Source organism: Moschus berezovskii, chromosome 4 (assembly GCF_049115385.1).
Source record: "Moschus berezovskii isolate FMDL1 chromosome 4, NW_MosBer_1.0, whole genome shotgun sequence".
NCBI lineage: Eukaryota > Metazoa > Chordata > Mammalia > Artiodactyla > Moschidae > Moschus > Moschus berezovskii.
Window position 1 is genome coordinate 88,104,201 of NC_142463.1, and position 16,912 is coordinate 88,121,112.

At 42.6% G+C, this 16,912-nt stretch overlaps 1 protein-coding gene across 2 annotated transcripts in view; it reads right to left on the reverse strand.

The window, feature by feature from the left end:
• Positions 1–15,864, reverse strand: part of AKNAD1 (AKNA domain containing 1) — a 45,073-nt gene extending 29,209 nt beyond the window's left edge. For both annotated transcript variants that reach the window (XM_088835535.1, XM_088835534.1), the window contains exons 1-5: positions 14,884–15,864; positions 12,685–12,724; positions 12,374–12,522; positions 12,214–12,276; positions 3,728–3,861 (exon numbers count right to left, since the gene is read on the reverse strand). In XM_088835535.1, coding sequence (XP_088691661.1) covers positions 3,728–3,861; positions 12,214–12,276; positions 12,374–12,522; positions 12,685–12,724; positions 14,884–15,864 — 1,367 coding nt within the window. The remainder of the gene's footprint in view (positions 1–3,727; positions 3,862–12,213; positions 12,277–12,373; positions 12,523–12,684; positions 12,725–14,883) is intronic.
• Positions 15,865–16,912: the final 1,048 nt, after the last annotated feature.

The window sequence follows — 16,912 nt, forward strand, 5'->3', positions numbered from 1 at the left end:
TCCTGCCCTCAGTCTTTCCCAGCATCAGGGTCTTTTCAAAAGAGTCACCTCTTCACATCAGGTGGGCAAAGTATTGGAGTTTCAGCTTCAACATCAATCCTTCCAATGAACAGCCAGGACTGATCTCCTTTAGGATGGACTGGTTGAATCTCCTTGCAGTCCAAGGGACTCTCAAGGGTCTTCTCCAGCACCACAGTTCAAAAGCATCAATTCATCGGAGATCAGCTTTCTTCACAGTCCAACTCTCACATCCATACATGACCACGGGAAAAACCATAGCCTTGACTAGACAGACCTTTGTTGGCAAACTAATGTCTCTGCTTTTTTAATATGCTGTCTAGGTTAGTCATAACTTTCCTTCCAAGGAGTAAGCGTCTTTTAATTTCATGGCTGCAATCACCATCTGCAGTGATTTTGGAGCCCAGAAAAATAAAGTCAGCCACTGTTTCCACTGTTTCCCCATCTATTTGCCATGAAGTGGTGGGACCAGATGCCATGATCTTCGTTTTCTGAATGTTGAGCTTCAAGCCAACTTTTTCACTCTCCTCTTTCACTTTCATCAAGAGACTCTTTAGTTCTTCACTTTCTGCCAAAAGGGTGGTGTCATCTGCATATCTGAGGTTATGGATATTTCTCCTGGCAATCTTGATTCCAGCTTGTGATTCCTCCAGCCCAGTGTTTCTCATGATGTACTCTGCATAGAAGTTAAATAAGCAGGGTGACAATATACAGCCTTGACGTACTCCTTTTCCTATTTGGAACCAGTCTATTGTTCCATGTCCAGTTCTAACTGTTGCTTCCTGACCTGCATACAGGTTTCTCAAGAGGCAGGTCAGATGGTATGGTATTCCCATCTCTTTCAGAATTTTCCACAGTTTGTTGTGATCCACACAGTCAAAGGCTTTGGCACAGTCAATGAAGCAGAAATAGATGTTTTTCTGGAACTCTCTTACTTTTTCAATGATGCAACAGATGTTGGCAATTTGATCCCTGGTTCCTCTGCCCTTTCTGAATCCAACTTGAACATCTGGAAGTTCACAGTTCATGTATCGCTGAAGCCTGGCTTGGAGAATTTTAAGCATGACTTTACCAGCGTGTGAGATGAGTGCAATTGTGCGGTAGTTTGAGCATTCTTTGGCATTAACTTTCTTTGGAATTGGAATGAAAACTAACCTTTTCCAGTCCTGTGGCCACTGCTGAGTTTTCCATATTTGCTGGCATATTGAGTGCAGCACTTTCACAGCATCATCTTTCAGGATTTGAAATAGCTCCACTGATATTCCATCACCTCCAGTAGCTTTGTTTGTAGTTATGCTTTCTAAGGCCCACTTGACTTCACATTCCAGGATGTCTGGCTCTAAGTGAATGATCACACCATTGTGATTATCTAGGTCGTGAAGATCTTTTTTGTTCAGTTCTATGTATTCTTGCCACCTCTTCTTAATATCTTCTGCTTCTGTTAGATCCATAGCATTTCTGTCCTTTATTGTGCCCATCTTTGCATGAAATGTTCCATTGGTATCTCTAATTTTCTTGAAGCAATCTCTAGTCTTTCCCATTCTATTTTTTTCCTCTATTTCTTTGCATTGATTGCTGAGGAAGGCTTTCTTATCTCTCCTTGCTATTCTTTGGAACTCTGCATTCAAATGGGTGTATCTTTCCTTTTCTCCATTCCTTTTAGCTTCCCTTCTTTTCACAGCTATTTGTAAGGCCTCCTCAGACAGCCATTTTGCTTTTTTGCATTTCTTTTTCTTGGGGATGGTCTTGATTCCTGTTTCCTGTACAATGTCATGAACCTGTCTAGTAAAGGCTATGGTTTTTCCAGTAGTCATGTATGGGTGTGAGTTGAACTATAAAGAAATCTGAGCACCGAAGAATTGATGCTTTTGAACCATGGTGTTGGAGAAGACTCTTGAGAGTCCCTTGGACTGTAAGGAGATCAAACCAGTCCATCCTAAAGGAGATCAGTCCTGGGTGTTCATTGGAAAGACTGATGTTGAAGCTGAAACTCCAATACTTTGGCCCCCTGATGCAAAGAACTGACTCATTTGAAAAGACCCTGATGCTGGGAAAGATTGAGAGCAGGAGAAGAAGGGGACAACAGAGATGGTTGGATGGCATCACCAACTCAATGGACATGGGTTTGGGTGAACCCTGGGAGTTGGTGATGAACAGGGAGGCCTGGTGTGCTGCAGTTCATGGGGTCGCAAAGAGTTGGACACAACTGAGCAACTAAACTGAATAAGCACACAGTAGCTGACTTAAGCAGTTTGTCCATTAATTTGCAGAATTCTTTCGCTTACAGAAAGCCATTGACAGTGACCTTTGCTGCCATCATTTAGAAGGTTCTCAACATGCAAGACCTTGAGGGTTGGACTGGGTTCTGCTTTTTGCCCGTGTGAGAACAAGAGAAGCTGACCATGCTTGGCTTGCTCTGAGGGGAGTTTTGGGAGAGGCCAAGTCTTTTTCTTGCCCCAGTGTTAAGAGCTTTTCCTGTATATGGGATATTACTGCAGTTGAAACACTTTTGATTTATGCCAGGGCCAGGCACAGTGTGGGTGTAACTAGGATATAAATAAGGCCTTGCATAGTTTTGGTCTTAATGTTCACAGAGGCCTGTCTTTAAAATGACTGCCAAAACAAGTGGGACTTCTTGGAAAATAAATATCGTCACTCTATTAGTTTTTAAAGAAATAGTGAAAGCATGTGGAGATCTTTTTTTCCAAGAGAAAAAAAGCTTTTGGGGGGAAAATAATATTAAAACTACATCTTTGCTGTCTAATTACTTAGTATTGAAATAACCATAGACAGAGATGTCATTCATTTTGAAGAAGTAAGATTGTACTTTGGGAAAATTACCTCAGGACACTAGGGCCAAAATATAAACCATTGAAATATTTTGGCTTCAAGAATGAATTCGTGTTAAAATACTATGAATAGAAAGAGCTGCATTTACAAATATGAAGCCTACTAAATGAGTTCTTTAGATTCATACCAGGAAATTACATGGAAACAACCCTAGCCTTGAGTCCTGGAATATATCTTTAAAATTATTCGGATTGGGGAGAGCAGAGCATGGGGCCATCAAAATGGCCAGTTGGAATCCTCAGTATGATTGTGCGCTCAAGTTTCTAATGTGAATTAATTCAGGAATCATTTGACTTCAGGTTTTAACATTTTGCCTTTATCAGGATTTGTGGGTCCCTTACCCCAACATTAACCAACCTAATAGTGATTCTTTCCTGCCTGCTATCCCTTGGGTATTGTCTGTGGATAGGGAAAAAGAGGGACAGAAAAGAATCAGGCAGGGGAAATAAAGGCAGGAATGAGGTAAAGGAGAGGGCAGGGCAGGGGGAACCTGGGGAGGAGAGGGTCCTCTGGACTTAGCAGATGAGGATTTCTATGGTTTTCTTGTGCTCTTCTGGGTCTCAGGACCAATTATCATGACATCCAGCAAAATGCAAGGCAGTGGCACAATGTCTGCTCCAGGGGACAATTGATCATTTGGGACACTCCATCTGGGTTGGTTCCCCTCCACAGGACCGTACACAGAGCAGGAATTTTATACTGCTTGCTGCATGGGGTGACACCAATTCAACGGTGACACTGTTTTCGCTGACCCGAGACCAGTAGCTCTCCAAGCACTAGGCCAGCAGCCCCAGCAGAATCCCTCCTGAAGGAGCTCACCTCTGACACTTCCACCTCACAGAGGTGAAGCCTGACCTACCTTTCTGGATCAAAGTCATTGACAGCTGGGGATTTGTGCTTGTGGACTTGCTCCTTCAATGCCAGGTGCTTCTCCTTGTTGGCCAGAAACTCCTGCTCCAGCAGTTCGAGGTGTCCCTGCAATTTCTCCAGGACCTGTAGCAGTGACACGCTGGAATCATTCACGTGTAAGCCCATGTGTGTACTAGTAGTTTTTTCTCCAAAACACAATGAGGGTGTACCCTACAGGTGTGTTAAAATGAAGCCACCATCCTTCTCCTGGCAACCGTTTTGTTTCAGAGTCTGACATCTAAAATACAGACAACCCAAGAGCCATATTAACATTCACAGCACCCCCACTGCACATAGCTGAGAGTTATGGTGACTTCTGATTTCTCTCCTTGAACCCACTCAGAGGCCTTTGAATTTTGTTAACGGGAGGGACATTAATAACCCTACATATTTGCAAAATAATTTTTAGCTTACGGAGCACTTTTCCATTCATTATTTTATTTAATCCACTATCAGTGTTGTAAATGTCACAAAGTTGGTTTATTATCCCAGTTTTATAGAGGAGGAAACTGAAGCTCTAGAAAGTATGTCAGAAGCCACACAGAACTTAGAAACCATAAACACTTGAGAAGGGTGGAGAAAAGGAAACCCTCTTGGTGGGAATGTAGACTGACACAGCCACTATGGAGAACAGTATTCAGTTCATTAAAAAACTGAAGCTAGAGCTACCAGATGACACAGCAATCCCATTACTGGGCTTAAATCCTGAGAAAACCATAACTCAAAAAGACACACGCACTCCAATGTTCACTGCAGCACTGTTTATAATAGCCAGGACATGGACGCAACCTAGATATCCAACAACCAATGAATAGATAAGATATGATGCATATTAACAATAGAATATTATTCATCCATAAAAAGGAATAAATTGGGTCATTTGCAGAGATGTGGAAGGACCTAGAATCTGTCATACAGAATGAAGTAAGTCAGAAAAACAAATATTGACGCATGTATGTGGAATCTAGAAAAATGGTGCAGACGAACCTACTTGCAGGACAGGAATAGACACACAGAAGTAGAGAATGAAGATGTGTATACAGCAGACGGATGAATTGGGAGCCTGGGATTGACATGTGAGCTGCCATGTGTAAAACAGATCGCTCCTGGGAACCTACTGTATATCACAGGGAGCTCAGCTCAGTGTTTTGTGATGAGCTAGTTGGATGCGATGTGCCTGGAAAGTGGGAGAAAGGTCGAAGAGGGAGGTTCAGTTCAGTTCAGTTGCTCACTCGTGTCTGACTGTTTGCGACCGAATGGACTGCAGCATGCCAGGTCTCCCTGTCCATCCCCAACTCCTGGAATTTACTCAAACTCATGTCCATTGAGTACGTGATACCATCCAACCATCTCATCCTCTGTCGTCCCCTTCTCCTCTTGCCCTCAATCTTTCCCAGAATCAGGGTCTTTTCAAATGATTCAGCTCTTCCCATCATGGGGCCAAAATACTGGAGTTTCAGCTTCAACATCAGTCCTTCCAATGAACACCCAGGACTGATTTCCTTTAGGATGGACTGGTTTGATCTCCTTATAGTCCAAGGGACTCTCAAGAGTCTTCTCCAGCACCACAGTTCAAAAGCATCAACTCTTCAGTGCTCAGCTTTCTTTATAGTCCAATTCTCACATCCATACATGACTACTGGAAAAACCATAGCTTTGATGGACCTTCGTTGGCAAACTAATGTCTCTGCTTTTTAATACGCTGTCTAGGTTGGTCATAACTTTCCTTATAAGGAGTAAGCATCTTTTAATTTCATGGCTGTAATCACCATCTGCAGTGATTTTGGAGCCCAGAAAAATAAAGTCTGACACTGTTTCTAATGTTTCTCCATCTATTTGCCATGAAGTGATGGGACCAGAAGCCATGATCTTAGTTTTCTGAATGTTGAGCTTTAAGCCAACTTTTTCACTCTCCTCTTTCACTTTTATCAAGAAACTCTTTAGTTCTTCTTCACTTTCTGCCATAGGGGTGGTGTCATCTGCATATCTGAGGTTATGGATATTTCTCCCAGAAATCTTGATTCCAGCTTGTGCTTCCTGCAGGTCAGCATTTCTCATGATGTACTCTGCATAGAAGTTAAATAAGCAGGGTGACAATATACAGCCTTGACTTACTCCTTTTCCTATTTAGAACCAGTCTATTGTTCCATGTCCAATTCTAACTGTTGCTTCCTGAACTGCATACAGGTTTCTCAAGAGACAGGTGGTCTGGTATGCCCATCTCTTTCAGAATTTTCCATAGTTTGTTGTGATCCACACAGTCAAAGGCTTTGGCATAGTCAATGAAGCAGAAATAGATGTTTTTCTGGAACTCTCTTACTTTTTCAATGATCCGACGGATGTTGGCAATTTGATTTCTGGTCCCTCTGCCTTTTCTAAAACCAGCTTGAACATCTGGAATTTCACATTTCATGTACTGTTGAAGTCTGGCTTGGAGAATTTTAAGCATTACTTTACTAGTGTGTGAGATGCATGCAATTGTGCAGTAGTCTGAGCATTCTTTGACATTGCCTATTATTGAAAACTGACCTTTTCCAGTCCTGTGGCCACTGCTGAGTTTTCCAAATTTGCTGGTATATTGAGTGCAGCACTTTCACAGCATCATCTTTTAGGATTTGAAATAGTTCCACTGGTATTCCATCACCTCCACTAGCTTTGTTTGTAGTAATGCTTCCTAAGGCCCATTTGACTTCACATTCCAGGATGTCTGGCTCTAGGTGAGTGATCATACCACCATGATTATCTGAGTCATGAGATCTTTTTTTGTACAGTTCTTCTGTGTATTCTTACCACCTCTTCTCTTCTGCTTCTGCTAGGTCCATACCATTTCTGTCCTTTATCGAGCCCATCTTTGCATGAAATGTTCCCTTGGTATCTCTAATGTTCTTGAACAGATCTCTAGTCTTTCCCATTCTATTGTTTTCCTCTATTTCTTTGCACTGATCACTGAGGAAAACTTTCTTATCTTTCCTTGCTATTCTTTGGAACTCTGCATTCAAATGGGTGTATCTTTCCTTTTCTCCTTTGCTTTTCACTTATCTTCTTTTCACAGCTATTTGTAAGGCCTCCTCAGACAGCCATTTTGCTTTTTGCATTTCTTTTTCATGGTGATGGTATTGATGCCTGTCTCCTGTACAATGTCACAAACTTCTGTCTATAGTTCATCAGGCACTCTATCTATCAGATCTAGTCCCTTAGATCTATTTCTCACTTCCACTGTATAATCATAAGGGATTTGATTTGGGTCATACCTGAAGGGACTAGTGGTTTTCCCTACTTTCTTCAATTTAAGTCTGAATTTGGCAGTAAGGAGTTCATGATCTGAGCCACAGTCAACTCCTGGTCTTGTTTTTGCTGACTGTGTAGAGCTTCTCCATCTTTGGCTGCAAAGAATATAATCAATATGATTTCAGTTTGACCATCTGGTGATGTCTATGTATAGAGTCTTCTCTTGTGTTGTTGGAAGAGGGTGTTTGCTATGACCTGTGCATTCTATTGGCAAAACTCTATTAGCCTTTGCCCTGCTTCATTCTATACTCCAAGGCCAAATTTTGCCTGTTACTCCAGGTGTTTCTTGCCTTCCCACTTTTGCATTCCAGTCCCCTATAATGAAAAGGACATCTTTTTTGGGTATTAGTTCTAGAAGGTCTTGTAGGTCTTCATAGAACCATTCAACCTCAGCTTCTTCAGCATTACTGGTCAGGGCATAGACTTGGATTACCGTGATATTGAATGGTTTGCTTGGAAGCGAACAGAGATCATTCTGTCGTTTTTGAGATTGCATCCAAGTACTGCATTTTGGACTCTTGTTGACTATGATCGCTATTCCATTTCTTCTAAAGGATTCTTGCCCACAAGAGTAGATATAATGGTCATCTGAGTTAAATTCACCCATTCCGGTCCATTTAAGTCTGCTGATTCCTAAAGTGTCGATGTTCACTCTTGCCATCTCCTGTTTGACCACTTAAAGAGGGAGGAGGAATGTGTATACATATAGCTGATTCACTTCATTGTACTCCAGAAACTAACACAACTTTGTAAAGCAATGATAATAAAAAATAAATTAATAATCCAATTAAAAAAATTGAAGTTAGAAGGACCTGGGATTGAATGGCTTGGAGGATGTGATGGAGCAGGAATATCAGGAAATTTAGCCAGAAGCTTTGAGTAAGTCCTCCAGAGGTAGCTCATGCAGATGAATATTTAAACTGTGCAGGTCAGGGTCTTGATGTATAGAGGCTACAGCTGTGCAGTCCCAGTCGCTAAGCATTCCCTGAGCACTGCCCATGTTTAATCCTGTGACCAGAGTGTGAGAGACACGAAAGTTGTAACAGGTGCAGTCTCTTGTCTCAGGGATTTTATTCCAGTTGGGAAAAGAGACTGTGGGATAGAATGCTTTGCCATGGCTCAATGGAAGAAGTGAGACTTAACTCAGCTTAAAGGATGCTCAAGAGGGCTTGGACCAGGCAGTATTGGTGAAAATGGAGAGGAAAGGATGAATTGGAGAGATATTACCAAAGGCAAGAATGCTGCATCATGGCGTTAGAGAATCAGATACACCAGAGTTCAACTTCAGATTGTTACCTACTAATTGTATGATTTCAGTCACCTTGAACTCTAAGCTTCAATTTTCACATTTGAGAGCATAATAGCCCTCACCTCGTATTGTGAAAATTAAATGAGATACTGGTTAGCACCAGGAGCATGGTACATACTCAATAGATGGTAACTATCATCTTCATTATAACTATTATTAAAATAAATAAGCAAGTTTAGAAGCATATTGGCCAAAGGGCATCATAAATGGCAAGTGTGGTGCATGTTTTCCATTTTCCTCCAGACCTATCCTCCATCTTTCTCTGTACCCCAGCCAGCAGGCAGGCCTCCAATGGAGTGAACCAACAGGCTTCAGTGCCCTTGGCTTTGGTTGGTTTCAGTCAATGGAAGGCAACTGCAGGAGAGAGGAATTGAAGAAGGATGAGGTAGGGTCTTCATTTCCTTGATTTCCTCCTGCCTGTATTATCACGGATTGGCTGTGTCTCTACCAAAAGCCGCGGAACTTGTCAGCTACTCCTGTAACTACTGCTACTCTCCTCATGCACCATTATCTGCTCTTCCTCCGTCCCTCTGCCCCACTGTTCCTTCCATGAGATCCTTTCTGTCCCTTAAATGGTTATAAAATAATACCTTCCTAAACCCTCCTCAGCTCCTCCATTGGAGTAAGTCATCTCTTTCTTGACAGGACCCTGATTGGTACTATAAATCTCACAGACAGTATGCAGATTCCTAGCTTGGGAGGTGGGAAGAATGTGAACCCCCTGACAGAAACAAGGAATTTGAAAAGGCTAACAAGTTTGAATGAAGATGTCAAGGTTGGACAAGGCACAATGCTCAGTGAGAGCAGGAGATCCAAAGGAAAATCAGCACCAGCATGTGGCCCTATAGATGAGAAGTGAGGACCAGTCATTGGGAATTGGCAGCATGGAAATGGTAGTTAGAACCATGAGAAGGAATGAGGTGTTCAAAGGAAAGAGAAAAGTGAAGAAAACCAATTATGAATTATAATTTGGAATGTCTGAATTTTAATTGTGTTCTACCCTCAGAAGAAGTTAGGACGTAGTTTTCTTACCATAAATGTACTTCATTTAACTCACTTGACTCTGAGATGGGCAGGTATGTGAAAGGTTTAAGCTTGTACAATCAACACATAGAACCAGGATGTCTGCTCCAAAATCCAGATGCTTTCTACATATGCCGCTCATGCTGAGAAGGTTAGTTTTAGCCCTGTCTGGCCTTCCTTCACTGAACCAAACGGACCTGGAACTCTCAGGCCAAGGCTAACACTGTCAGAGATCACCTCTCCTCTTTTCTGGGTCCCCACACAAATCCCCACATTCCCTCTAACATAGGAAGAAACCCTGAACCGAGGCTTCAGAAGGCTAGTGCCTTGAACCACTTTCCTCTGCTTTGCTTGTCCTTGAAAAATTTACATTCTCCCGGTTTTTGAAAGCCTGGGTTTTAGGAGGGCTTCCCTGATAGCTCAGTTGGTAAAGAATCTGCCTGCAATGCAGGAGACCCTGGTTCAATTCCTGGATCAGGAAGATCTGCTGGAGAAGGGATAGGCTACCCACTCCAGTATTCTTGGGGTTCCCTTGTGGCTCAGCTGGTAAAGAATCCACCTGCAATGTGGGAGACCTGGGTTCGATCCCTGGGTTGGGAAGATTCCCTGGAGAAGGGAAAGGCTACCCACTGCAGTATTTGGCCTGGAGAATTCAGGACTATACAGTCCAGGGGGTCGCAAAGAGTTGGACATGACTGAGCGACTTTTCACTCACTCACTTTACTCATCGATCATTCACTCCTTAACTCCTGCGACCTGGCTTCGGTAGATCCACCTCTTCATTGAAATCAGGGCTGCCGAGATCCCTCATGATCTCTCAGTGGCCAAATCCAATGCACATGCTGCTTTCCTTCCTTCTTGGAAGACTGGATGGTGTGGCCCACTCCCCCATTCTCAGAACCCTCTTTGCTCTTGCTCTTGAAGCTCTGCCCCTTCCAGGTCTGCCTTGACCGTTCCAGTTTCTCCTTATCAATCTCTTACCTGCCCCTGGTTGCTGTTTCCCATGACTCTACCTTGAATTTCTTCACTGCTTACTCCACTAGTCTGCCTGAGCAATCTCTATACTACACAGCTTCAACCTACAGCTGTACCCAAATTTACGTGTCTGACCCAAACACATCCTCTGAAGTTCAGATCTGTGGCTCTAATTGCCTACTGGACGCTTCCAACTGGATGTCCTACAGGTGCCTCAAAATGTCCCAACTGAACTTGACATCTGGCCTCCTGCCTGCCTCCCACACCCATTCTGAACCGGATCCTCCACTTTTATTCCTGACCTTGGTTAGCCAGGCTAGAAATCTGGCATGCATCCAAGCCTCCTCCCTCCCTTTGTTTACCCTGTTCAGTCTGCCACCGCTTCCTTAAACTCTTGGATTTGTCCCCCTCTTCATCCTTATTGCCAGCCTTGGTTTAGGACTTCATGATTTGTTACCTGGATTATAATTTCCTACCCTATTTCCTACTGTCTTGCCCCCGTGGGGGTCGCTGTTTCTCAGCTTTAAACCCTCCAGTGTTGCCCCGTCATGCCACCTCAAGATGAAATTAAGCTCCCTCCTTAGCATCGCATAAAGGCTTTTCATGCCCTATCTAAGGACCTCTCGCCAGTCTCCTCCCTTCCCTGCGAGCGCCATCTGGTCAGTTATACTGCCATATGGTTCCTCACACTCTCAGCACTGTCTTGCCCCTGTGCCACTGCACTGGCTGATTCCTTTTCCTGGAATACCCCTTTGCCCTACTCCGCCATATGCTTCCTACAATGCCCAGTCCAGAAACCCCTTCCAGGAAGCCTTCCAAGGTACTCTCCCACTGGTCAAGGTGAGCCTCTTCCATGCTGCCATTAGCATCATATATAATCATAGGTAACCTTTCTCACGCTGCATGTTACTTGTGGATTTACTGGTCTGTTGTTCCCAGGATTCTATAATTCACTTGTAAAAGGGACTGTTTCTTTGTCTTCAAATTCCTGGTGCCTGATACAGAGTCTGAGTCATAGGGAGTACCCCACAAATGTTGTTGAATGAATGTAAGTTATTTAATTCCTATGATGAAAGAATAATGAACTGTGTATCTTAGCATTTGAATCTTCCTAGTTTTTTGTCTGTGTCTGGCTTCTGAAGCACAACCTGTCCCAACCTTTGCCCGTGTCCTTTGTGTCAGGACATCTGACCACCCATCTCGCTGCCGGTCCAATGGCCTAAAGTACAACTTCAACTTCACACATCCCTGGGTCTGGCCGTCTCAGCTTTTGCCCCATTGCCACGCTTCACCTCTGCTTCATACGACCCTGACACTGATGAACAAGGCTATGGGTTCCAGTGTAAAGTAGTGAGATTTGATGAAGTGTGACAAAAAGCAAGGATGTAAAAGCCAAAGATTTATATCTGAAAAACATGTATTCAAGATTGACTTTTAGGTTTTTTAAGTTTTATATATTGAGTTTGCAGATACTGGTAATTTTTATGGCCTGTGTCCCCCAGGCCCACCAAATCTGGTTGTGCTTGCCCTTTACAATAGCTGACATATTGTTTTCTTGAACCTACCATGGTTTCTGATTTATTATGGGATGACTGCTGAGGAAAAACAGCCATACAGATCCCCCTGAGAAGGAAAAAGGGCTAAATATATATTGAAATAGAAAGCTCTACTCTTTTTTAGTCCTTATAAGACAAAGATAGCTCAATCTTCAGCAAAGTTTTTCTTAACATTTCTACCCCCACCAATGTAGAGAAAATATGACACTATAAAGTCATTTGTGTCATATTTTCTCATGTCAAATTCCCTAATAAAGATTTTTGAAATGTGATAAAATTCATTACCAGACTTCTGTGTTGAAAATGATAGGGAGAATCCTGTGCTATGGATTTGGAAAATTCTTGTACCTGCAGTGAAAAAAATACAATATTTCATTAAGGGCCTGATGTCTTATATTTAAATTTTGTTACTTCTATTTTTCATAATAAGCTTTAAAAGTATTACTTTAGCCTTCAGTTGATCGGTTTGTTCTTTTAACTTCTGACACATCTGCTTCCCCTGGGATATCTTTTGAAATATGTAAGAAGAACTCAAGGAAGGCTCTTCCTGAGAAGTTGATGGCAATTTAGAGAGACTCGGCTCGGATTCTATTCCTATATAAGAAAGAATAAATTTTGGCTACCATTCATCTCAACTGCATTGCGGTTTTGTTAAGTACCAAAAACAGAAGTCTCTGGCAATCACCACCATTTGCTATTAAAAAATCTCTTTTCAAAAGGTATATCTAAGTCAAAAAGGTTTAAAAATGCTAGTACCTGCGAGATGTTCTTGGTGGATATGTACTGTGGGCTCCATCTGCACAAAGATAAGGAAACATTACTGTTGATATTAACCAACGACACCATTATGCAGGATGACCCAACGTGTTCTGGTCATCATGGAGGCCACCCAGGGTTATGTCAAGAGCTGAGGCCCTGATGCCAGGGTTGAATTCCACTCTGACGCTTATCTGCCAGGTGATCCAGAGCAATTACGTCATTGATGCTGCTGCTGCTGCTGCTAAGTCGCTGCAGTCGTGTCCGACTCTGTGTGATCCCATAGACGGCAGCCCACCAGGCTCCCCCGTCCATGGGATTTTCCAGGCAAGAGTACTGGAGTGGGGTGCCATTGCCTTCTCCTATGTCATTGCTATAAACCTCAAATTCCTCAGCAATAAAATGGGGATAGTAACAGAACCTGCTTCATAGTGTCATGATGAGAATTAAATGTTACCGTAGTATCTGGCACATGGTAAATATTCAATATATGTTAGCTGTTACTGTTGCCATGTTTGACACTATTATACGTAATACTCAAACCCTTCTCCTACAGTCTGACCGCAAGCCCCACCAGGGCAGAGACCTCTGTTGGTCTCGTCACTGACTCTGTTGCTCGTCCTCTCACTAACACCAGACACATGGTGGCTAGTGTCTGGGAGCAAGATAGTGACTTCACACAGGACATTCCCTTTTCTACTCGCCACAGGCTAACTGGATAAGAGTTCAAATTCCAGAGATTCACCTTGATCGTCTTCCCATTGTTCCCAACACACACAGCTCACACACACACTAGAGACAGATAGCCAGTGTTGTGGTCAAACTAGACTGTGGTTATTAGGAATACCTCGGGTATATGATGGCTATGGACACTACAGAGTCCAGTTCTCCAGCCTGAATGGACAGGACAAGAGAAAAGAAGATGCCCCCCCTTCAGACTCCCATTACCAGAGACAGATGAACTTGATATTCGTTCTGCCCCTACTACCTACAGGGCACTGAGAACTGTGCCCACCCAAGAGTGTTCCTCTGCAAGCAGAATGAGCAATGTGGAGACTTCCCAGTGTCACAGGGGTACAGATTTCTCTAAGACTGAGAGAAGCACCCCGGTCAAGGCCGAGTGGGCTGCTGACTCCGGAGGGGGTGTGTGTGTGTGCGTGCATGTGCGTGTGCGTGTGTGTTGCAAGGGATAAGGGAGGTTCTATTCAAATTCCCCAGAAGTTTCAGTCAAAAGAAAAGGTGGGTGATGGGGTGGAAATAGAGACAGGCCAAGAGTGCTCAGGCAGGGTGCCCTTCACAGACTGCTTAAAAGAAAAATCATACAGTCCTGGCAAAGTGCCAGAGAACTAAAGTGTTTACTTTGATCATTAATGTGAACTTATTTAACTACGGAACCTCAAATAGTCAATGAGATCCTCAGCCTCAGCATTTGAGAAGGTGGGTGGAAGGATGGAAAGATGGGGAAAGGGGAAAAAGTATAAATTAAATGTTAACAAAATGTGGTACTAAATAGTTATCAGTATAACAATCTTGAAATGTGTTATTAAAGATCATAATTCAAGTTAGCATTCATAACCAAGGGCATAATATATGCAAACACCTGGCCAGACCTCTGGGGGAACTTGGGTGATGGAAAGATGAAGATGAGGTAGCTGCCTCCAGAGCCTTGAAATCTAGTAGAAGGAACAGATGTTTAGAAATTGTAATGATGCAAGCAGGCTGAGATAAACTCTGACAGAATATTTAAGAAACACGGATGGAAAAAACTGGTTGTGGGATTCTGAAAAGTCTTATGGCCAGTGTGGAGTTGAAGGAGACCATGAAAATGAGCAGGGGTTTGATAAGCAGAGGTGGGATGTTCCTGGTAAGGCAAGAGCTCTGAGAAGGTGGGGCCAGCCACTGAGGATGACTCCTGGGGGAGGGGAGCTGAGTTCAGAAGGCTAGGATGACAGGAAAAATGGGGAAATGCAAATTCCAGGTTGAAGAATTTGGATTTTATTCTGTCTTGTTGTTAGTTCAGTTCCAGATTCTTCTCATGAGGACACTCACTGAGCTCCTGAGAGGTCAGGGTACCAGACTAGAACTGGAATTCAGAACCTCAGAACTACAACTTAGTTCTATGCACCTTCTGAAGACCCACGCTCATGTGGATGAGCAGCGGTCCTGGGGGTGTGTTTCCTGAAGACTGCTTTCGCTTACCTCTACCAGTTGTGAAGTTTCAGTAGTTTCCCACTTCTGCTCTTGTTTTTCAACATCATTTGATCTAGATGGGCTTTCTGAAATATCTTGCCCAACAGCTGACTTCTCTCTCAATTTAGGAGAAAAGCTGGCTCGTGGATCTGTTATAAGTGGTTCGTCAATTATATTATTTTTAGGAATTTTCACTTTGGGAGCAACCTTAGAGAAATTAGAGAACCAGTAATAAACTTGACTATGGCCATATTGGAACTTGTTGCCAGAGCTTGCTTTTTCAGCCTGTTTCTGAGGTGTCTGCCATAGGCAACTTTTTTGTTTATCATGTAGACTCCTGATTTTCATTAGAAAATTTGAATTTTCCTCACGGTTGCTTTGTCCAGCAGCCACTAACTCATCTGAATCAGAGGTGTTTTCTTCTGTCATGGTCAGAGAACAACTGGGCTTATTGCTATTTTCATCATTGCTTTTGGAGTTGAGTTGGTCAGTGAGTTCTGAGGATTGTTCTGTCGGCCAAGAATTCTTAACATGCCACACAATAATATTTTTAATAATAGCTTCATCAAAACTGTCACTATTAGAGATCTCTGGGAGAGTTTCACAATTAATGCCTTGATCTTTGGAGAATTCTTCTTTGCAAAGGTGATGGAGTAAAATATCAGAAATGTTTGAGGTGTCTTCCTGATTAGCTGGAATAGGGAGATTTATGGTGCATTGATTTTCTTTATCACATGTTTTGCTGACAGCATTTTCAGTCATTTTATCCAAAGTCATGGTCATATCTGCCTCTTGGCAAGTCTCTCTATGTGTAGCCTTTTCTTGAGACTCATCTTCTGTTAAATTCATTTGATTTGAGACATCAAGGATGTCATATCTTGAGGTAAGATTGTAACCATGGTATATCTTAACTTGGGAGAAACCCTCATCATAAGGCAAATGCTCCTGTTGCTTAGAAGTTGTGTCTTCCAGAAAACAGGCTTTGTCCATGTATGTGCAGCCTGACCTCCTTTATCAGTTGCTCCTTATCTTGATGTTCTTAATTACAGCAATAGATCTTCTGGTTTTCATTAATTGTCTTCACTGTGTGTCCTCATCTGTGCAAAATGAAAAGAACATCGTTGTTACATATAATTTATGTGATGTATGAAACTATGCTTATACAGGCATCTATGCCAGATCAAAGTGGATGTTTTCCATTTAGAGAAATGCAGTTACAAATGTGAAGGCGGAAAGCTCTGCCAAGAGGAACTGATCCTAAATATTATATTAACATAATTGATGGTATATAAGCAAGGAATTAGAAAGGAGGGGGGAACCAAATATTTTGTTCATTAAACTTCGAGGGAGACATCAGTTTCCAGTTAATGACCAAATGTTTATCAACTTCTCTTAGGAAGTACTATTTGAAATTTGTGCTCCCAAAACAGCAACTTGGGGTGCAAGTCAGGGATTGATTTTTTTTTTAAGTACCATGGCTGTCCCTTGTCCACATACCACTGATAAGCCTCTGTGTGTGGAACTGAGAGCTGGATCAGCTCAAACAAACCACCAACTTTCTCTGGTTCAGTGCTTTTTCATCTGTCTCCCCTAGACATTCTGGTCCCGTTCTTCTGGTTTTCCCTCGTATGTTGGCGAAAGGCAGAGAATGACTGACAAATATGAATAAGGGACAAGAAGGTCTTTTGAACACCTGGAGGCTAGTCTGCCTTCAAGCATTCCTCTTCTGATTAGAATCCAGACAGAACCTAGTTCAAGAGGCTGCCTTGCTCTGAGAATGAACTTATGGTTGCCAGAGAGAAAGAATGGGGGGAAGGGGTAGTTAGGGAGTTTAGGATCAACTTGTACACACTGCTATATTTTTTTTATTTTATTTTTATTTTTTTTTTAAATTATTTCTAAAAAAGAATTTTATTAAAAAAGCACAAATGCAAAGAAATGAACAGAGGAAAATTTATGCGTCGAACCTGGACTGGGCGATCTGGATGCGACATCTGTCACCCCATTGATCGCCAGGGTTGATTCGGCTGATCTGGCT